Source organism: Sminthopsis crassicaudata, chromosome 5 (genome assembly GCF_048593235.1).
Source record: "Sminthopsis crassicaudata isolate SCR6 chromosome 5, ASM4859323v1, whole genome shotgun sequence".
Taxonomy (NCBI): domain Eukaryota; kingdom Metazoa; phylum Chordata; class Mammalia; order Dasyuromorphia; family Dasyuridae; genus Sminthopsis; species Sminthopsis crassicaudata.
Genome location: NC_133621.1, coordinates 226062999 through 226086394, shown reverse-complemented (window position 1 = coordinate 226086394; position 23396 = coordinate 226062999). Strand labels below are relative to the sequence as shown.

The 23396-nt window shown below is 37.4% G+C and overlaps 2 protein-coding genes across 5 annotated transcripts in view; one reads left to right on the top strand and one right to left on the bottom strand.

Moving 5' to 3' along the window:
• Positions 1 to 2029: 2029 nt before the first annotated feature.
• Positions 2030 to 23396, bottom strand: part of TRAF3IP3 (TRAF3 interacting protein 3) — a 38228-nt gene continuing 16861 nt past the window's right edge. For 2 of the 4 annotated variants that reach the window (XM_074270170.1, XM_074270169.1), the window contains 9 exons: positions 19479 to 19550; positions 17748 to 17888; positions 17521 to 17658; positions 15883 to 16018; positions 14343 to 14405; positions 8988 to 9047; positions 7240 to 7376; positions 5515 to 5628; positions 2030 to 4170 (listed from right to left, as the gene is read on the bottom strand). In XM_074270170.1, coding sequence (XP_074126271.1) covers positions 4078 to 4170; positions 5515 to 5628; positions 7240 to 7376; positions 8988 to 9047; positions 14343 to 14405; positions 15883 to 16018; positions 17521 to 17658; positions 17748 to 17888; positions 19479 to 19550 — 954 coding nt within the window. In that variant the 3' untranslated portion in view covers positions 2030 to 4077. The remainder of the gene's footprint in view (positions 4171 to 5514; positions 5629 to 7239; positions 7377 to 8987; positions 9048 to 14342; positions 14406 to 15882; positions 16019 to 17520; positions 17659 to 17747; positions 17889 to 19478; positions 19551 to 23396) is intronic. The other 2 variants (XM_074270171.1, XM_074270172.1) reach the window with 2 other exon arrangements.
• Positions 2127 to 3355, top strand: C5H1orf74 (chromosome 5 C1orf74 homolog). Its single transcript, XM_074270173.1, has one exon. It carries the CDS (start codon positions 2127 to 2129, stop codon positions 2919 to 2921), a length of 795 nt encoding a protein of 264 aa, XP_074126274.1. The 3' UTR covers positions 2922 to 3355.

Below are 23396 nucleotides of genomic sequence, written 5' to 3'. Positions count from 1 at the left end.
GGGAGGAAGGGGCGGGATCACGAGGCCGCTAGTGCTTCCGGTGAGCTGAGCTTGATGCTCCGGTACCAGGTGTGTGAGCCGGGAAAGTGGGGGAAGGGTGCGGGAGGAGAAGCGGATAGCCCGTTCGGCCCCGAGCGTTGGTTTTTGTGCGCATGCGCGCTGCAGGGCTCCGGCCCGGCTTGAGTCCGGTGGAGTACGGCCCAGCCTGGAAGCGGGGCTTGACCCGGGAAGCTAAGGGTGAGGGAGGAGGACGGTTACAGTGATCACGGGCTTAGAGGTTTTAGGAGAATAGCCTTCTGCAATTCCAGTACTCTGTAAATTAGACTGGACTCTAACTATTCATAATTTTCAGTCGTTTTTCGTGACCCCATTTGGCGTTTTTTTGGCAAAGATTCTAGGGTGGTTTGCCGTTTCCTTCTCTAGCCCATTTAACAGATGAGGAAACTGAAGCAAGCAGTTACATGACTTAGCCAGGGTCACACAGGAAATAGATAATGTCTAGGAACATGAGTCTTCCTGTTTGCATGTCCATAATCCAAATCTGATGTTGTTCAGTCATTTTTCAGTCGTGTCTGACCTTTGATGACCCCATTTGGGGTTTTCTTTCCAAAGGCACTAATGATTTGCCATTTCCTTCTCCAACCCACTTTACAGATGAGGAAACTGAGGCATATGGGCTTAAGTGACTTGCCCAGCTTCATCCAGCTAATAAAAATCTGAGGCTGTATTTGAACATAGGAAAGTGAGTCTCTGACTCCAGGCTCTGCCTGTATCCACTGCAGTACCTAGCTGTCCCCTATTCATAGTTTCCAATGAATAAATTTAATCAGATTATCTCCTGATACCTGGTTGAAACCTGAATTTTGACCTGGGAGAGGGGAATTTGGGTATAATGAGTAGAGAGCAGGTTTTGTTAGTTTAGAAGACCTGGGACAAAGGAGTCCCTTCTTTGACAATGAGTCACTAGTCATGACCTCTGGTCTGTTACTTCTCAGTTTCCCCAGGCCATTCTCTAAAATTGTAAATTACAGAGAAGTGGCCAATGTACATTACCTGAGAAAAATCAACTAACTAATGAGGAATGTTGGCAATGAAACCCCAGGCCAGTGTACACAAATACACACACACACATGCATATATGCATACACACTTATATACACGCACACATATGTGTGTATATTTTTAAGAATCATGGTAAAAGTAAAGGGTTAATTGTGATGCTTCAGATTGTTCAGAAAACCCCTGGAAAGACTTACATGAACCTATGCAAAGTGAAGGGAGCAGACCCAGGAAAAGAAATAGATGTGAAAATTAGATAAAAGCCGAATCCTTCTAGCCCTCTAACATTGGGACTTTTAGCTCAGTCTTCCTGTGTACTCTCTCTTATCTGGGTTTTTAGTGCACACTTCTTTCCTTGTTCTCCTTTATCTGTCAAAATCCATTTCAGTCTCCTTTGTTTTGTCTTTATCTGCGTTCTGCCTCCTAAGAGCAGATGTATCTCAGGGCTCCATTTTGGTCCTTCTTTTTATGGTCCTTCTTTTTACAGTTTTTCTCAGAGGTTTTATCAGCAATTTTAAGTCTAGTTATCACTTAAATGTAGAGAAAAATAACATACACACATCCAGTCCCATTTTCTTTTCTAAGCTCCATTCCCCCAGTCACTGTTTACCTAGGATGTAGCTCTATTACCTAGGTCTTTTGCCTATTTATTTTTTTCCTTAAATCCACCCCTCTTTTCTTGACATCTTGGTTTCCAACAAGGGCAACTCTTTCCCCCTTTGGAGCTACTCAATTAGTTGCCTAATCTTGTCATTACTTCCACAGCATATCTAGTATCTGTTTTTCTCTACCCATATGGCCTAGACAACTGCAATATCCTCCTTAATAAGTTTTTCTGCCGATATTTTCACTTTCTTAATTACGTCTTCTATATTGCTATCAAAATAATGTTAAGCCAATGAGAAGGCTGTTAGAACAGTGCTCAAGTGTGTCATTGGTTTTCCATAACTATCTTCTGTTCATTTGTTTTCAGGTCCTTCCTCCAGTGCCCAAAGCAGACAATTTGAATCGTTAGAGCTTGGCCCAGGGAAATTATGTCATCATTTTAGATTTTGTCCACAGCCCTGATGTCAGCACTGAACCCTCAAGCTTTGGTGGCAGTAGCTCAGAAGACCCTGGGTGTGGGGAAAAAAAGAGGTCCACCCCGAACTGTCTGCCTACACCTAGCTGGAGAGGTCAGAGCTGTGGCTGGGGGACTGAAGCCAGCAGTACTATATGATTGCAATGCCGCAGGGGCCGACCAGATTCAGAGATACGTGGGAGAGCTACAGACACTGGGCCTCTTACCGCAGACACTGCACATTCTGGAGCTGGCGGGAAACATCCTGATTGTTAATCCTAGGCAAGTATGTCAGCATATACAGCACGTGCTGCTCAGCCCTATGACCTTCATGGATATCTCAAGTTTTAGATCTCACCCTGCCCTCTGCCTGCTTGATGAGCTTGGAGATTTGAAGGATCACTTGGTTGAGATCTTGACCCACTTACAGAGTCTGGACGGGACCCTCTTGCCCATCTCTCGAAGTGAACTCTCTTCGGATGGCTGGAATCTTTGCACAGTATTTGGGATTCTCCTAGGCTATCCTGTTCCCTATTTTTTCCATCCAGCCCAAGGGGACAGCAACTGCCTGGCCCTGATCCCACTGCATGTGTTTACTGCTCAGACTTCATGCTGTTGGCTCATGGGCCTTCCTCGGATTCAGCTCTATTCTTTCAGCGTCCCAGAGAGTTTATACCCAGCCTTGAGAGACATACTGGACATGTGGGGGGAGGACCTCAGGGCCCAATGTGAGGCTCAGGGTGACTTTACTGATCTTACCATTTCTACTGAGGTTGTCACATTGCCTTCAGTGGTATTGTGATTCCTACCCACTTTCACTTGGTAGTCACTCAGTAAATGGTGATGATTAGCTGTGGGATCATAGGCAAATTATTTCAAAATATTAGTCCTTATGTGTAAAATGGGAGTAATAATACTTGTGCTTCCTGTCTCACAAAGTAGTTGTGAAGGAAAATGTAGTGTTATAATTATGAAGTATAGACATTTCAAGGGGGCCAGGTGATGATGGTGGGCACTAAGTCTTTTCTTTGGTAGCTTGTTTCTTGTCCAATAGAAAGACGGTAGGGATAATGAGATTGTGGGGAGAACAATTTTTGACCCAAAATATTTTGCTCTTTTTTATAGTAACATGACAAATTAACAAGTTACAAATTTCATCTATTGTTTGCTTTTTGGTGTAACCTTTGGGGCAAAATGGAATAAATCTAATCTTTTTTTTTTTTTTTGCTGAGGCAATTGGGGTTAAATGACTTACCCATAAGTGTTAAGTGTATCAGGTTGGATTTGAACTCAGGTCTTCCTGACTTCAGGGCTGGTGCTCTATCCACTGTGCCACCTAGCTCCCCTTAATCTAAATTTTTTTTTTTTTTTTTTTTTTACTATGGAACAACTATAATGTCTACACACACTCACCTTTCCCTTTCCTTCTTTTCTTCCCTCCCCTCTCATCACGCCAGTATTTTCTTCTTCTTTTTTTTTTTTTTTTAATTTTCTTTTTTTTGGTGGAGGAGGGGGTATTTTCTTATTTAGAGTAAATATCTCCAGTTCTTTTAATTAATTCTTATTTGGTATGAACCTAAGGACCTTCACCAAGTATCCTTTGGATACTTTCCAGCTCATCAATATCCTTAAAATGTGGTTCTCAGTCATGAAGACAATATCACAGATGTGGTCTGACCACATCTAGTGAAGTAACTAGTTGAATGTCATCTGAGAGTCAGCAGTATATATCAGACACCCCAAACCTAAGAATATACAATCTGGTTGGATTTATTGACATATCTCACAATTAGCCCCCAAAGTAAAACAGATCAGGATCTTCCCCTCAGCAGCATGAAAAGGAACAAAATTTAAAAAAACAAAACAAACAAACAAACCAAAAAAACCTCTTTGAATCTTCTGCTGCTTCACTGTCTCTCATCTCAAGACATTTCTCCTTTCCAGATGTTGCAGGTCACTCAAACCACTGGGGTGTCTATGTTGATCAGAAATGCTGCTAGTGCTATAGCAATCATTGCTGTTAACACAGGGAGCCAACAACCACATTGTCTCTGAAATGAGGAAAAGAGATAAATTAGCTGGACCTTGGATCTTCCTCTCCTTTGGCACAAGGCAGTCTTGGCCCCATCCTGTTGCCCAACACATTGCAGTCTGGCTTGCATTTAAAAAATAAAGTCTTGCAGATGGCCACCAGCCCACAGGCCTGGGCAGGAGCAGAGCTGGGCTCAGTTGATAGATTTATCTCATTATCATGTGATTTATCTCATTACAGCTATGCAACATTTTACAAAAAATAGACCAGTAGAATTTATTTTGTCCTCATTCACATTTCCCACTTTTTCTTGCTTCTCTTCATTTCCATCTCCTTCTGGTTCCCACTTCTGTAGAGGACCGAAGATATTGGGGAACTCTGAGAAAAGTATACTTGAAGCAAAGATACTTACAGCAGGGTGTTAACTCAGTGCGATTGATGAGATGATGGATTTCTAGTTCTCATATACTTAGTGTGATGTAATGGTTCTACAGTTGGCACATGCTCAGTGTGCTGTAGTGATGTAATTGTACTAAGGTATATAAGGGCTGAGAGGACTTGAAATAAGCAGACTCTGAGATCCAGCTCAAGTACACTCTCACCGGAGTCTCTCTCCTATCTGCTTATTTCTAGTCCTCTCAGTCCGTAAATACCTTAGTACAATTACATCACTACAGCACACTGAGCATGTGCCAACTGTAGAACCATTACATCACACCAAGTACTAAGTATATGTGAACTAGAGAACCATTGTCTCATCAATAAACACCCTGTTGTAAGTATCCTTGTTTCAAGTATACTAAGTTCTGGCCCTCTACAACTTCTCATATAATTGGTCTCAGAATATGAATTTATGCCACTTGTGGATAGAGACTGAACCTGTGATCTTATTGGTAGAGGCAATTCGTGAGTGAAGAAACTCCTTTGACTAATGCAGCTTGGCCCCTTCAATGCATTTTGGAATCCGAAGAGTGTTACTTAGAACACTGAGGCATTTAGCAACTTGCTGACAGTCACACAGCCACTGTGTATTAGTGGTAGAACTAGAACTCGGGTTATAACTTCAAAGCAAGGAGATATGATGGCTTTCATGACTGTAATCTTTTCTTCTAGTTTTGGCGTCTCAAGAAATTTAAATGCAGAAGAAACAGAAAGGACTAGTCAGTGAGATTTTAAACTTAATTTATTAACTAATTCTTTTAATCTCTTTGTACCTGGGCCAGCCTCACTCTTTATGTAGCATGTGGTAGAGATAGTGGGGCAAAGTAGTTAGATAGTATGGGCTGCTAAGTTCTATCTGCAAGGGGTTACAGCAGGCATACTGGGGCTGGAGGGTCAGTGGGAGAGGAGGTCTTAGGCTTACTCTGTGGGGTGGCTGTTGTCCCCGGTTCAGCTCCTCCCGACATTGCTGGAGCTTCCGCTGGCAGGAAAGGTACTCATCACTTAGGCTGTCCAGTTCCAAATGTAACTCTCCACACTGAAGGTAATAATATGACCACAGTCATTGTTACTTCCTTTGCCATCCTCCCATATGAAATTCACAGTCTTTCTAAGCATTTCTAGTTTTCCTATTTCATGACTTAAAAAAAAGGATCTGTCTACAATGTGAGTCTGATAATAATAAGAAGGACATGGAGACTTAAGACCTGTGCTTTAGACATTACTTTTAAGATTTATTATTTTCTCTAGTTGTGAGGGGTGTGTGTGTGTATGTGTGTGTATACACATATACATATGTGAGAAACACACCATGGCATTGCAGCATAGGGAAAGAAAACTGGACTTGGGATTCTAATATAGAGGTTTATGTCCCAGCTTTGCCACAGAGTACCTATGTGACCTTTGATTCAATTTAGCAAGAACTTATTTGATGCTTGCTGTGTAGTATGATTAAAGGATATAGATAGGACCAGAATCTGCAATTTCATTACTATAGGGACTTCCTAGTGATGAATTTTTGTAATACAGATTGCATCACATTGATTATATATTGATATTACAATATCAAGTTAAATGACCTGTCTGTGGTCATTCAGCCAGTCTGCATCAGAGGGGCAGGACTTGAACTCAGGTCTTCTTGGCTCCAAGTACATACTGCCAGGTTGCCTGGTGTTGGGATGCAAAAACAAAACAAATGCCAGTTTCTGCTCTTAAGGAGCTTATTTTCAACTGGGGGAAGTTGCTTAATCTTATTGACCTTGTTTTTCATTGGTAAAATGAGGATAATGCTTACCTCACAAAGTTATGAGAATCAAAAAGAAAATTAAAATCAATAACTAATTTATATAGAGACTTATGATTTATAAAGTGTTTTACTCACTGGAAGGTGGTTAGGGCAAGGAATATTATCAGCATCATTTCAAACATCTGAGAAAAGTAGCCCTCATTAAAATAACTTACCATGATCACACTGTTAGCAAGGGTCAGAGTAAAACTAACCATATTCTTTCCAGGACACCATAACTGCCTCTTAATGGATCTCGAAGCTTCTTGGAAAACTGTTACTATGCAAATGTGAGGCATTCAGTGACTTAAAGCAAAGGTGTCCAAATTTATTAACAAAATAAATAAAAATACAATATAACGCGGGTAACATTATATTAAAAAAAGAAAAACTAACTAAATCAAGATGAGGCCTGCAAGGATCATTATGTATGATTTAGCAGTCTTTGTTTTTATTAGAAATTAAAGAACCACCCATAGAATATAGAGACTTTTATTAGATTAAGGCATGTATTTTTCTCTCTTTTTTTTATTATAGCTTTTTATTTACAAAATATATGCATGGGTAATTTTTCAGCATTGACAATTGCAAAACCTTTTGAAGTTAACCTATTTCTGAATTGTGCTGTCAAAAGCCAAAAGTTATCGTTGAGAAAAGTCTGAGCAATGTGTCTTATATCCTGACAAGGGTTTGATTCAGGAAAATGTGAAGATGTTCATAATCCAAGCAAAATATGTTTTAAATGACCACCTTTGGGAAGATGAGTGTATAATATCTGAGTATGAGAATTGTTCTTTTGTCTTAGCTTACATTGTTACAGAATTAGCTGAATCTCCTCCCACACAATTGGAACCCTCTTCTCACCTCTTCCTCTTTGGCTTGGAGCTGCAAAGTCTTCTCTTGCAACTGGTCCCTGAGATTCTTTTCTCTCTCCTCCCCTGAACCCTTGGATTTCTCTTCCAGATGAGTGGGGGTTGAATTCCAAGTAGGACAAGTCTGACCTAAAAAATCAGCCAGACTATCTATAAACATGCAGTTCATGCTTTAGAGAAGGGAGAGGACTGATTTGGGTGTGAGAAGAGCCACAAACTTTGTGGCTTGTTCTCATGAGGATTCATCTAATAGACACTTCTATATTCAAAGGTATTCTACAAAGGAGACTCCACATTGTTTATGATCCCATTTGGTGTCTAGCTGGAGTTTTGATGCTTTTGCTTGAATCCATTCCTTTTTGTTCTAACTTTAGCAGTGATGGCAAATAGCTGGTTACCTCTAAGAGGCAATAACTAGCTGCCAAGTCATTTGTGCTCCTTGGGCTTGTGTTTTCTCATGAGATAGCCAAGATAATTTATAAAGACTTTTCTCCTTCTGACTCTCATGGTTTTCAAAACAAATCTCCACATATAGAAAGATAGTTATTCTAACATTTCTCTGCTTTCTCTTTAGTTAATTAAAAAACAAACAAACAAACAAAAAACTCTCAAGGTTGCAGCATAACATAGTAGAAAGAAGTTTCGGTGTCTGGTTGATTTCTTATGTATAGGCTTTGCCACCAATAATCGCTTGATTAGAAACAAGTTATTCTTTTCCTCAGTTTCCTAATTTGTAAAATGGCATCATAATCCTTGTTACTTCTGAAGGTGATAAAATAGCTGTACTTCCTAGCTGTCTGCCTTTATGGAGGTCATTTAACTTTTTATGTCACTGAGATATGACAGCAACTGGAAAAAAGTTAGTGCCATATGGATTTAGAGAAAGGTCCTGTGATTTTCTTGATCTAGAGACTCCCTCTACCAATGCAGTTGGGTACTTTCTCTGCAAACATAGAGTCTTAAAGTAGCTTAGAGCATTGAGAGAAAAGTTAAATGATTTGCATAGGATCACACAAGTTAGGATGTGTGAGAGTCAGAACTTGAAGCAAGATCTTCATGACTGAAGACAATTTGCTCTCTACTGTATCACACCATCTTGAATATCTGGCTGTGAGACCCAGTAATTGATTTCCACTCCTTTCTTTTTTTATCTTTGCCAAAGAACACATACTTCACTTTCCATTTAAGTAGTAATAGGCAACAGAGTACACGGGTTGGTCCATGAAGATTCTGTTGCCGATCTCTAGGAATATTTTAGGTATTCCTGGGAAGCAAATATTAGCAAATCCTTTAAGATAAAGGGAGGGTTGCCGTGGAGGTTTTCCTGGTGTTGCTTGGTGGTATGGGAGCAGAGAGGCAGCATTGTGGAAGTGGTTTAAGGAATCACAATCACAACTTTGGTCAAGGGAGTAAGAATTGACATAGGAATCCTGAGTTCAAAATAAATTTATTTTGCATATTCACCATCACAGATACAAGGTTTGGTTTTTTTTTTTTTTGTTTGTTTTTTTACAGAGAACAGATATATCATTTCACATTCTCATTTAGCAACAAAAGACTTCCTGAAGAGCAAACTAGCCCACTGATGCACAAGAGTAATTTGGAAATTCTGTTTGTTTAGAATAATTTAATCCCAGGGGTGGGTAGGGACCTTAAGTAGTCTTCTAGTCCAGCCCTCAGCCTCTAAGCAAACAAGACAAGTGCAGAAGTCTTAGACTTGGGTGTAATAAATTGGCTGACCTTTCTTTGGAATAAGTTCCTCTTGGGTGTGAAGCTGGGTGGATTGGCTCTGGAGAAGACCTGTAAAAAAAATCAGGATGCTCTGATCTTTCCTACACTGAGTGTACTTGCCCCACTGAGTTTCATTCAGGCATCTTCCTTTGTCATGAATAAAGTTCTTTTATTTCTAAATGAGATCTCTAGATGATGCTAGAAGTCATCTAGTCCAACCTCTTCTCTTTATGAATGAGAAAGTAATCGTCCAGATTTGGTCTTCTGGCCTTGCAGAAAACTATAAGGTCCTGTTCCTAAAATGTTTATAATTAATAGCACATCTCTTTGCATTTGATCATTTGATGCATTTGATCAAGCTCCTTTTAAGCATCCTGACTTTTTTTTCTTTTTTAAAATCTTTTTTTCTTTTTTATCTTTTTTCATCGCATCCTCAGCTGAACATATCACCTGTATAATTTCTTATAGATGAGTAAATCTTCTGCCTCTATTTTCAAGGAAGCCTCTAAATATCTCCTATATTTTTTCTTGTGTCAGCCCTATCTCTATTTGATTCATTGGAAATGGGATCAAAAATGGTTATGGGAGAGGAGTACTGATTTACACATGTTCTCCAATTGCTGCTCAGGGGCATCTTGTACCCACAGCCTTAGAAAAGTATTTCATAAGGGAAAATATATATATTTAATTAACTAGTAAGAGAAATCTATTTTACCCAACAGGGAAGAAAGAAGGAAAGGTGATAAAAGAAAAAAAAAGGTGATAACAGGGAAGACAGATAAAAGAAGGCAATGGTCAGAAGCAAAACAGACTCTAGAGAAGAAATAGGACAAAAAGAGAGAGGAGGATAAGCAGAAGATGGAGAAAAATGCACAATTAATAATCAACCAACCATGAATGTGACTGGAATGAATTTACCCATTAAATGGAAGCAGATAGAATGTATTAGAAACCAAAATTTAACAATTTGCTGTTTACAAGAAATAAAAATGAAACAGAGGGACACACCCAGAGTTAGGGCTGGAGTAGAATCTATTACTCTTCAGCTGAAGTAAGAAGGTAGGTATGGTGATCATGATCTCAGTCAAAGTAAAAGCAAAACAGACCAAATTAAAAGGAATAAGCAGGGAAACTATGCCTTGCTAAAAGGAACAATAGACAGTGAAGTAATATCAATATTAAACTAATATGCACCAAATTGCATAGCATTCACATTATTAAAGGAAAAGAAAAATTAATTACAAGAGGAAATAGTAAAACTGTAGTAGTGGGGAGAAGAGAATTCTAAATAAAATAAGAAAGAAGTTAAGGAAATAAATTGAATTTTAGAAAATTAGATATTACAGGCCTCTGGAGAAGAGAAGGGGTATACATTTTTCTCAATTGTACATGGTACCTTCACAAAAAAAAAATTGATTGTGTATCAGTGCATAAAAACCTTACAATCAAATGCAGAAAAGCAGAACCATTATATACACCCTTTTCATCCTTTCACACACTTTTTTTAATAACAATAATAAAACTTAACATTTAACAAATTGCCATTGAAAGATAGATTAAAAATTAATTGGAAACTAAACAATCCTAAAGAATGAATGGGTCAAAGAACAAATCGTAGGAGCAATCAATAATTTGTTGAGACAGACAACATTCCAAAATTTGTGGGATATAGTAAAAATAATACTTAGGGAAAAATTTATATTTCTAAATGTATTCCTCAGTAAAGAAGAAAAAGAACAGATCAATGAATTGGGTATGCAACTAAAAATAATAGAAAAAGAACAAATTAAAAAAACCCAATTGAAAACCAAAATATAAATCCTGAAAACAAAAGAGAGATTAATAAAATTGAAAGAAAAAACAAATTATTGGATTAATAAAACTAGGATATAATTTTATGGAAAAACAACAACAAACCAATAAAATAGATAAACCATTGGTTAGTTTGACTGAAAAAAAGAAAACCAATTTACTAATATCAAAAAATGAAAAGGGTAAACACAACACCAATGGAAATGAAAGTTGAGCAGTTATTAGGAGTTATTTTGCCCAATTACATGACAGTAAAACTAAGTAAAATAGATAAATATTTACAAAAACATTAACTTTCCAGATAAATAGAAGAGGAAATAGAGTTATTAAATAATCCTACTTTAGAAACAGTATCAACAAGCTCCCTAAGAACCACTACCAACAAAATCCAACAGAAAAAAATAGAAAAATGAATTTCATTTAAAATAACTGCAGACAATATAAAATACCTGTGAATCAAAGCAAATCCTGCAATTATATAAATACAACTTCAAAACATTTTTCACACAAAGACAGATCTAAACTATAATAGAAATATGAATTACTTAAGAGGTAGACAAGCCAACATAATAAAAATGAAAATCCTACTTAATTTACTTATTCAATACAATACCAATCACATTACCAAAGAATCATTTTATAGAGCTAGAAAAGCAAAATTCATCTGGAAGGACAAAAAGTTAAGAATGTCAAGGGAATCAATGAAAAAAAATGTGAAGGAAGATAGCCTAATAGTTCCAGATTTTAAAACAATCATGTACTGGCTAAGAAATAGTGTGGTGGACTGGTGGAATAGATTAAGCACATAATACATAGTAGTAAATAACCACAGTTATCTAGAATTTGAAAAACCCAAAGACTCTAGCTTTTGGGGTAAAAGCTCATCATTTGTCAAAAATTGCTGGTGTTGAGGGCGGTAGCCCCTTTCGTATTCCTTGTTTGATCTACAACTTCTTTTGGGACTTGGACCTTTGATAAGATGTGGCCAAACTAGTTTGGGCTATCTGAGATGCCCAGGGTTTTACAGCCCCCATTCTAATCTGCTCAGATAGACCAAATGGCATCAGGAAATTCCCTTTTGGGAAGAGACTTCTGTCCCCAAAAGATAACAAGAGAGTCCTTATCTTAATTTACATCACTCTCAGGAACCTCCCTACATCACTGCATAAAAGAGAGAGAACGGGAATCTTCTCTTTGCAAATGGCCTTGTACCATGCAGCCATTTTGCCCACCTTTCCATTCTAATCAATAAAGACTATGTTTCCATACAGCATTAAGTAGCAAATTCCTTTGCTGCCGAACCCGCCATTGGTTACTTTGGGGAAGGAAGGAGAGAGAGAAAAGGAACTGATCCATCTTTGTTTAGACCACAATTTACTCCTCAATTTACTACTCATCATTTAATACTCATCACTGGGAAAATTGGAAAGCAGTTACAGAAACTAGATATAGTCCAATATTCACACACATATACTAGATAAGGTCAAAATAAATGATTTAGACATAAAGGGTAACATAGGGGAGTGTGGAAAACTCTATCAGATCTATGGACAAGGGAAGAGTTCAATACCAAAGAATAGATAATTTTGATTACATGAAATATAAAATTTTTACACAAACAAAACTAATGAAGCCAAAATTAGAAGGAAACCAGGAAACTGGAGAAACTTTTTTTTTTAACAGGAAATTTCTCTGATAAAGGCTTTATTTCTCAAATATATAAGGAATTGAGCCAAATTTATAAAAATGAGAGCCATTATTGAGTTGACAAGTGGTTAAAGGATACAAAAAAGTTACTTTTCAGAAGAAGAAATTAAGGCTATCAATAGTCACATTAAATTCTCTAAATCTGATTAGAAGAAATCCAAATGAAAGCAATTTGGATACTACTTCACACCTGTCAGATTGAATAACAATAGAAAATGCTGAAGGGGATGTGGTGAAATTGAGATATTAATGCACTCTTAGTAGAGTTGTAAACTAGTACAAGCATTCTGGAAAACAATTTGGAATTGTGTCCAAAAGCGCTATAAAGTTGTGCATATCATTTGACTCATTCTACTAAGTCTATATCCCAAAGAAAAGAGAAAAAAGATTTATACGAAAATATTTATAACAGCTCTTTTTGTGATGATGAAGAATTGGAAATGGAGAGGAAGCCCATAAATTGTGGAATGGCTGAACAACTTGGGAAATATTTAATGAAATAAAAACTTTTTTTTCTTTTCTTTTTTTTTTTTTAAGAAAAGTACTCTCTAGATGTAAAGTTATCAGGAGAAGCAAAAAACTGAACTCAATGTTTGGTTTTTTTTTCCTCTGAGATTTCAGGAGAATGCAAGTGAGGCAATGAGGTGAATAGAGTGCCAAGCCTGGAGTGTTCCTGACTCATCTTCCTGAGTTAAAATTTGGCCTCAGACATTTACTAGCTGTATGATCCTGGATAAATCATACAATCCTGTTTGTCTCAGTTTTCCTCATCAGTAAAATGAAGTGGGAGAAGGAAATGGCAAACTACTATGCCAAGAAAATCTCAAATAGGATCATGAAGAGTCAGAGAGAACTGAAAAATGACTGAACCACAACAAAGAGAGAGTATGGGAGAGAAGAGGGATAGGGACAGGGACTGGATCTATGATATCTTTGGTCTGAAGAACTTCAATCTGGGATGAAGAAACTTGCCTTCTCTGCAGTTTGCCTGGAATACTTAGAAGTGAAACTACTTGTAGGTGTCAGAGATAGCACTTGAATTGAGGCTAGAAAGGCCAGCTCTCTACTAATGGGCTTGGGCAGTAGACTTAAAAAGAGTTCAAATGCATCACTTGTGAAAACCTGTGCCATTAATTATAGGGGAAGGATCTGGTAGCTTTCTGTTATAACAGAAGGCCTAATTCTTGAGCTCAACTTTTTTCTCTTTAAAGTTAGGAGGCTGGACTAGACGGAGCTTCTTAATTTTTTTTTTTTTTTTTTTCTACTCAGGATTCCTTTTTGCTGGAGAAATTTTTATGCAGCCCCAAGTATACAGGCATATAAAATAGTGTACAAAATAAACACTTGCTGATTATAAATCATAATTTTGCAAAAGCCCAGGTGAAGTTACCACCCACAGAAGCTTTGTACTAAGGACCTCTGTTAGATGATATCTCTTATTCTATCTCATTTTAGTTGGGACCTTGAGATTGGTGGAATCTATAAACCTCTGCTTATTTAGGGCTGCCCCTGCCTTATCAATAGTAAATCTTCCAATTCAGTTGTCATTCCCCTGCATCCCTGGTTTCTTATTTCTGTCTACCAATACCTGCCTAGGCACAAAATCTATTTTCTAGCTACTTCTCTTGAGCATGATCCCGCCCATGCCATTCCTTTTTTCCTAGTTCTCTTTTGTTTCCCTTTTTGTTAAGGCTACAAACTCTCTCCTACCCTCCTAAAGTGGGAAGCTCTTGACTGCTTTCCAAATTGCTCCAACTTGCATGGGTTTCCATCAAGGAAAACCAGTTGAAACCTTTCTTTAAAGGAAATTATTTTGTACAAGAATGAGAATCAGGGAGGACTTACTCTGCAAGTGCTCAATTGTTGCCCTCAGGGCAAGTTTTTCTTCTTCTGACCTTTGTAGTTGACCTGGAAGTAGAAAAGCATAAGCAAAAAGAAAAATCTTCAGGGCCAATACATTCAGTTAGATTTGCTAGAGTATAATTTTCTTGTGAGCAGGGACCAAGGCCTTTTTTCCCCAATATCTCCCCAAAGTTGAGGACCATGTACATGTATTAGGTACTTAGTAAATATCTGATGAATTGAATTGGGAATTTACAACAGTATCTTTCCTGTTTGGAGTGTTGCACTAATTAAATTTAATAGATGCTGGCTTTCTCATTCTCTTATCACAATATAAGGGATAAGAGAATCTGAATAACTCAGATTTTTTTTTAAAAAATAATCAATATTTTTTTTATTATATATTTTTTATAATATTATACCTTGTATTCATTTTTCCAAATTATCCCCCTTCTCCTCTACTCCCTCCCCCCATGACAGGCAGTCCCATACATTTTACATGTGAATAACTCAGATTTAATAAATAATAACTAACATTTATATAGAATTTAAGGTTTTCAAAGTGCTAGTTTTTTTTTTTTTATTTAATTTAGCAGCTTCACACTGGGTGAGTTGGATGAATTACTATATATATATATATATATATATATATATATATATATATATATATAAAATCACTAATAGCATAGCTGGAGTGGGTTCTGAAACTTCATGGCAAGGATTTTAATGGAAATTTTATTTAACTTCTCCATCAGTATAGAAATCTCTTCTAGACTGAGGGCCCTTCTATCTTCCATGTCTTACTCTTTCCTTTTTATGCCAAGAATATAGGTAGTCATAGGAAGTCATGACAAGTTAAGTAAGTAACTACAACAGGGCATCCAAAAAGGTGACTGGGATATGGGTGGCGAAGAGTGAGGAGAGAGAAGGTGAGAACTTTGGGGGAGGGAAGGCAAAAGAAGGATAAGATTTCACGATTCTTTAATAGAGTGAAACTGCCCCACTGTTTTTCCCTAATAAAATTCTGGAACAATAACAATTTAGATTTATATAGCAGCAGTGATATAGTGAATAGAGTGCTGTTCTGGAGATGATGAGTTTAAGATCTGAGTTCAAATCCTGCCTCTGACACATAGTTACTCTGCTTACATTAACTTGATCTCTCTGAGCCTCAGTTTCTTTATCTGTGAAATGGGGGATAATGATAACTGTAATATCTACCTTACAAAGTTGTTGTGAGGGTCAAATGACATAATATATTTTTACAAACTTTATAATCTTACATAAATCTCATAACTATTCACAATGACTTTCTGAAGTAGGTAGTATAGGTATTATTATCCCAACTGTACACATGGAAAACTGAACCTTGGAGAAATGATCTGTTCAATATTAAAATGTCAGAGATAGGATTCCAATGCAGCTTGTATAATTTCCAATGTTAGAGTTCAAATGTTATAGTATGTTGCTCTCCTATCACAAAGTACACAAAACTAATGAGTGGTAAATAGTCAGGATTCTCAGCTCCAGACTGGAATGGTACCTTGCAAGTCACTGATGTTAGAACAGCCCAGTTCTTTGTCCCCCTGCAGTCTGTCAATCTGCGTCTGGAGGTCTTGGTGTTCACGCTCCAAAAGATGCAGGGCCTGATTTAGCTGAAAATCTCGGCTGTCTGCTCCCTGCAATAAGGAGGGACCCCCTCCCAGAGATGATGGTCAGTGCTGGGAGAAGATGAAAAGCTTTGCCTTAACCTGTTCTCATGCTAGATAATCAAAGACTCTTACAGATAGAAGAAGTTTTAGCAAAATTAGCAATTCTTATACCTAGAGCAAAGATAAAATATTTTGAAAGTGGTCTGGAGAGACTAATGAAAAGATATTATATTTTAGCTCGTAAGGGTCTTTGGAAAAGAGATTCTGGATGCTGAGGAGGAGACAGACTTCAACACACTGCAAAGCTATAGGCCTATGACTATGGGGAGTGAGAAAGGTGGGGTATAGCTCTAATGGCTAAATATATTTACTAACTTGGTACTAAAGTGGGTGATTTTTACCTCCTGTAGGATTATAAGTGCTGCTCTCCAAATTTTGGCCCTTTAGAGCAAATTTTCACTTGCTGTGCCCAAGTTTTAGAAAGCTAGGTTTATGGGAAAGAGTAAAACATTTCCCTATATTGCTAGGAAAATAATCCATGTCACATTGAAGAGAATTAGTACATTAGTACATTAATACATTCCTTGTTTTTCTTACTTTGCAACTACTACTATTCTGCCTTAAAAAAATTAGCACAATTTTAAGGTTATATAGAGTTAACATTTGTTGAGTATGAACTATGTGTATAGTACTGTCTATACTAGGTTTTGTGGGAGATAGAGTGAGAGAAATACAAAAGAGATAATATATTTTTCTTTGCCTTTGAGGTGCTGTTAGTCCTTAAAGATAAAGACTATGTAGGCAGAGAGATAGGGCATGCACATAAAATAAATGAAAAATTTAAAGGAAATATATCAATAACTGAAACAATATTTGTGGAAAAGTTGTATAAACACAAAATGCTATTTGAACACACTTCTAGGATCTGTGATTCTGTTGTTGTTTTACTCCCTTCATTAAAGCTGTACCTAGGATAGGTTGGCTGGGATTTTGTTCCAGGATGCTGAAATTTAGAGGGCACAACACTTACATTTAGAAAGAACAGGCCAACTGAGGTCTGCATTCAGTTAGTTAAAATAGGAAACTACCAGATGGCAAGTGAATCCCCTCTCTGATCATTGCACAGCTCCACATTCTCTGATAACCTCATTTCTTGGCAATAAAAAACTGTTCACATACATCCTTATGAAAATGACAACAGAATCTCATATTTATATAGTGCTTTATAATTTTTCCTCCCAGTCCTATGAAAAAGGTAATTATGAGTTTCATTTGCTGATGATGAAAAGGCTAGTAAGTGGTAGAGCTGGGACTCAAGACTCAGATCTTCTGGATTCACGTCCAATGCTCTCTCCCTATAGTCATGTTTTATTTTTGAACTTCTTTGGTCAAATAAAGGGCTAAGTGAAAAGCATAAGAACCTAATTGTGGGATTGAGAACAAAATTCACTTAGTTCATATCTGTGGTCCCTGGCTTGGGTCCTCCTCTTTTCCTCTAAATCCTTTCCCCTACTATCCCTGGACTGTACCTGCAATTTGGATTGTAGAACATAGAGCTGGCTCTCCAGTTCACTGTGCTTGGCCCCTAGATCTCTCCAGTCTCTCTTTAATGTCTCATACTGTTCCCTCCACTGCTCACACTTGAGCTCAGCCATGGCCAGGGACCTCTGGGGGGATGCAAAGACAGAAAGGATGATACTTCAGTATGGTTGCCTCACCTCCTGTCCTGTGCCTCAAACCAAGTCCTGCTCCATACCTGAGTGCTCTCTAGCTGCTGCTCCACTGCTGTTTTTTCCTCCAGCAGTTTCTGCAGGGTCTCTTTTGCCTTTTGCTCATAAGTCTGCTTCTGGTCCTCCATTTCCAGAAGGATCTTTTTTGCACCCTCTTTGGAGTATTTCTGCAAGGGGGGAAACAAAATTGCCATTGGTCAGATATCTATCTTATCTATCTATCTATCTATCTATCTATCTATCTATCTATCTATCTATCTATAGAGAGAGATACTTTTCACTCCCAGGTGGTGAAAACTGGAGTGAGGATGGGAAAGACTACTTTAGATTAAAGTTTTTTAAACTTAGATCATGATCCCAGATAGATTCATATAATTGAATGTGGGGGTGACAAAAAAAAATTGGCAACAGTAAAAGATACTAAATATTTCACAAAGACTTAATTCTTTATGTAAAAATAAACAAACACATCTATCTCATTAGTATGCAAGTTTGCTTTCATCTTTAATAAATGGTAAAATTATTTTTTTACAAACAAAAATTGTTTTAAAATCAATTTATTTATGATTTTTTTTTTATCGGTAAATGCTTGATTTGTATACCTCTTTTATATACCTATATACCAGGGGTCACATAAAAATTTCTCAGGCAAAAAAGGGACACAGGTGGAAAAAGTCCTGCTTTAGTGGTTAAGAGATGGTGAATGACAGAGAGGCCTTTTCTATCTGACATCTCAGTATATGCATAAGAAAAAAGGAATTTGAGTCAAATCAGTCTTACAAATCTATGACTGACATGTAGTAGTCATAGTATACACCATGAATAAAGAAGATGAATTGCTTTTAGGACAGTTTTTTTGTTATCTGCCTTAACTGGTTAGTATAGTTATATATAATTTAAAATGCAAGATAATCTTAAGTCCTTTCCCCCCTCAACTTTGAGCACGTACATTAAAAACTGGGTGTATCTAAGAATACATAGCATATCAGATCAAATGATGAAATCATGTGAAAAAACCCTCAGGAAGAACCTCTGAGTTGTCTATTTTTTCCTTTCTTACCCCTTCTCCCCTTCCTCACCTCACTTATGTCTACTCCATGTGACTCTTGTCAGGTACTAGTATGAATGGAGTTTGACCACCCCTGTCTAGTTTGCTTGTTATATGATGATTTAAGTACTTTGTTGTATATGAGGGAAACTTAAATTCTCCTTCCCTTTTACATCAGCCAAGGAGTTACTAATGCTGAGTTGATTGTGTCACAAAAGAGTTGAAAGCAAGATTAGCCATAGATACATTGAACTGTGACTAATTAGGAATTAACAATATTTTATTTCCTTCCAGGAGCTAGGGCTGGTAACATCAACCTAGTGAGCCAGAAATCAGTTTGTCAGACTTCATTAAGAAGACCCAAACAATATAATCTTACCTTGTCAAGGCTCAGGGCATAAAAATTGTCTAGTTAGGATCTGTGTTTACCAAGTGCCTCTTTTTGCACTTTCCAGTTAGATTTAAATTTCTCTTGGGTCCATAATATGGTGAATATGAGATTCATTGAAAAAAAAAAAAAGAGAGAGAGAGAAGGAATAAAGAGTGAAGCTGGAGGAGATGGACACTACAGAAGAAAAATGCCATCACAGAGGTAGGTCAGCTGGAATGGGTGTATTTCTATCACATTGACCCTTCTGGGACACAGCTCTGAGCACACAGGCAGGCTTCTTCTTTTACCTGTACTTAAAAGGTTCTTCAAGCTCATTACCTGGGTACAGGTGTGCAGCTGGTTTTCCAGGGATCTCAGTTTGCACTTCAGCTTGTCCTCATTCAGCTGTCCCTGGAGAGAGTGTGGAATGAATAAATGTGAGCTTGGGTTAACCTAAAACCAGCAAAGAGCTTTTTACCACTTAGTTATAGCCTGGGAGAATAGGGGACAGACCTGTAGGATCAAGGGATTAAGTGGATAGTTACTTAACTTTGAAGGCATTAGAGGGTTGAAGGAAAAGTTTAGTGAGAAATGACTGGGGTCAAACATATTAATAAAAGTTAAAAGCAGGTTTTAAAGAGATCTTAGGAACTAGAATGATCCAAAGAGCATTCCTAATAGCACAGATACCATAGGATCCCAGACCTAGAGCTGGAAGTGAGCTCAGAAACCATCTAGTCTAAGCCACCCACTGAAGTCCATGTTGTGCAGGTAGTAAGCAGTCATAGATTTTAGATCCAAAACCAGGCTAATACCACTTCAAAGGCAGCAAAATTGTAAATTAGGAACCAAGAGGTTTGTCTGTGGGGGATGATCCTACTCCCTCTTTCTATACACCTTCTCCCACTTCTGATCTGTTGCTCTTTCCCACAGGGCAAATTGTAATTTCAGAGGATTTAATCTTTAGTTAATGTATGAGCTATTAACCTCAATTAATGCTGAAGATATTATTCTTCCTATAACAATTTCAATTTTATTAGGGGGTTCTTCAGAGGGCATCAAGGTATGGCAACTGTTAGAATAGGGTGTGAATAAGTCCCCAGCAAAAGGCCATTTCTCTGCTAGAAACCGTGTCTAGGTGGGCTCTAGAGAAGGGCATTGGAGTCTTTGTTACAATGGGCCCTGAGGCAAGTAGAGAATAGCATTGACAGGATTACCTTGTAACTCCCAGTCAAATTTCTAGCCTTGACAAAAGTATCGTGAACCCATAGTTACTGTATCCAATCAGAAGGCCAAGTTATGATGTCAACCCCTGAGGTTATTTTTCTCTTTTAAAAAAAAAAAACCAAAAACTATTGGTACCTTACTTCTTCCTTAACTCCTTTTAGCCTGCTTACTAAGCATCACCAGGGCTAGTTCATTAGGAATTTATGCTATCTTAATAGCATCTTACCCCAGGTTAATTGTGAATCCCTTGGCTTCATAGTATTTCCTCTCGTTAATTGTTAAAAGTTTCTTTTGAAAATTAGCCTCCTGTCAGCAACATAATAAAAATCTTTGCCTCTTGATTTGGAGATGGTTTAAATCTATACATTCTTTTATTTTTTATTTTTTTTTTATTATAGCTTTTTATTGACAGAACATATGCCTGGGTATTTTCCAACACTGACCCTTACAAAAACTTCTGTTCCAACTTTACCCTTCCTTTCCTCCACTCCCCATCCCAAGATGGCAGGTAGTCCCATACATATTAAATAAGCTATACATTCTTTTAATACATCTTGTAATACCACTCAGAAACCCCAATATATATTTGGAGTCAAACCCCTGCTCCCCAACATTTGGTGGGCTGTATGGGGAAAATCCTGGAACTCTAATATAATGGGGGGGGGTTGGCACTTCTCTTCTCCTGTACTCCATTAGATAGAGGGCCCAGTCTGGAGCCTGAGTTCAAATCTAGCCTCAGACACTCATTAGCTATGTGATTCTGGGCAAGTCATTTAATTCTGTCTCAGTTTCCTCATCTGTAAAATAAGAGAAGGAATTGGCAACCTACAGAATCTTTGCCAAGAAAACTCTAAATGGGGTCATGAAAAATTGGACACAACTGAAAAAACAACTGACCATTACCACCAGATAGTTCTTAGATTTTAAGCCTTTATGAATTTTCTAAATGAATTTTTCATCACTGGGTGTGACACAGGTTTGGAACATCTCTGAAATACATCACATTAGAGCAATAGTGTCAAACTCAAATAGAAATGGAGCCATGCAGGCCACATACTTATTTAGAAAACAACAAATCAACATTATCCATGTTTTGTCATATTTTTAATTATTTTGTTAAATATTTCCCAGATTCATTTTAATCTGGTTCTGCCTGCACTTGAGAATTTTGCAGGTTGCAGGGAATTTGGCTTGTCTATATTAGAGATCTCCTATTCCATCTGTTCATAGAGTGGCAGATCTAACAATTCATTAGAAATTCAATGAAAAAAGTTACTTGCCAGGATGGGAATAGAGATGAGGGGAATGTATATTCATTTCATGAGAACTATTTTTATCTAGCATCCCTTAATGATATTGAGTATAATTTTTAGAATTTTTCACAACTAAATTATGAATCTAGAGCTATATGGGACCTTTAAAGATAATTTAATCTAGCCCCCATATTTTACAGGTGGGAATTGGAGCCCAGTGAGGCAGTAACATTTTTGGTAACTTAGTTTTTGGTCCTGTAGATTTCCCTACAACTTGTGATTTATTAGTTTTATCCCTACTAAGGATTTTCTTTTCTTTTCTAGCATTGGATGTTGTCTCTGGAAGGCTCTGAAATTGGAGAGACTAATGTGTATTAATGATAAGACATAGTGGATAGACTATCAGCCTTGTAGCAAAAACCCTGGGTTCAAAACCTGACACAAGCAACCTGACAAAATCTGACTTGGACAAGACACAACCTTTCTCTAAAACCATAAACCTGTTAATTGAAGAGCAATTTGGTTAGTTCCACCATCAGGAAAAACAAACAAACAAACAAACAAAAAAACAAATCCCAAACCCCAACAAAACAAGCCCAGTGAGGCAGTAACATTTTTGGTAACTTGGTTTTTGGTCCTGTAGATTTCCCTACAACTTGTGATTTATTAGTTTTATCCCTACTAAGGATTTTCTTTTCTTTTCTAGCATTGGATGTTGTCTCTGGAAGGCTCTGAAATTGGAGAGACTAATGTGGATTAATGATAAGACATTGTGGATAAACTATCAGCCTTGTAGCAAAAACCCTGGGTTCAAAACCTGACACAACCAACCTGACAAAATCTGACCTGGACAAGACACAGCCTTTCTCTAAAACTCTCTAAAACCATAAACCTGTTAATTGAAGAGCAATTTGGTTAGTTCCACCATCAGGAAAAAAAAAAAACACTACAAACAAATCCCAAACCCCAACAAAACCTTATTTTTCTTAGAAAAGGCTGTGTTGTACATGTATAATATGTATCAGATCGCTTGTTGTCTTGTGTAAAGGAGAGGTAAGGGAGGGAATGGAAAAAAATTTGGAACTCAAAATCTTACAAAAATGAATATTAAAAGCTATCTTTACATGTAATTGGAAGAATAAAATACTATTGGGGGGGGGGGAGAAAGAAAAGGCTATCTGTGGTAATTACTAATTTATTGCTCAAGGTTTCCTGCTCTAGCCTTTCCTAACTCACTCCCACTTCTAAAGGGCCCATGGGCTATACATCACATTTTTAACCTTGACTCCTGCAGTTAACTTCTCCAAATAATCTAGGTTTATTTATTATTCGTAACTCATCTGGTTTTCCTGGTTTAGTCCTAGGCTGGGGGTGTGTTAGGAAAGGGCTAGGAAAAGATCTCTTTTCCCTTAGACACACCTCACACAAATCCCCCTTCTTCATCTCCACCTTCATCCAAAATCAGAACACCAAAGCTCAGTGAAATATTTCATATTTCAGTTGAGATGTTCTTCTTTTTTCTAGTCTACTTCAGGGGGTAGAGAAAGCAGTGTCATTCATCTTCCATTTTGATCTTAGCTAGTGGCCCCTCTTTTAACCAAAAGGGACTCCACCCTCTGTCCTTCCTGTCTTACATTTGTAATTTTCAACAACCAAAAAAATGAGTTGTTGAAACAAAGCAAAATAAAAAAATCTCACTTCTGTTTTTTTTTCTTTTAAAAGCTTCATCCAGGCAGGAATAAGTAAAAGAATGAGCAAGGAATTTTTACTGTTTCAG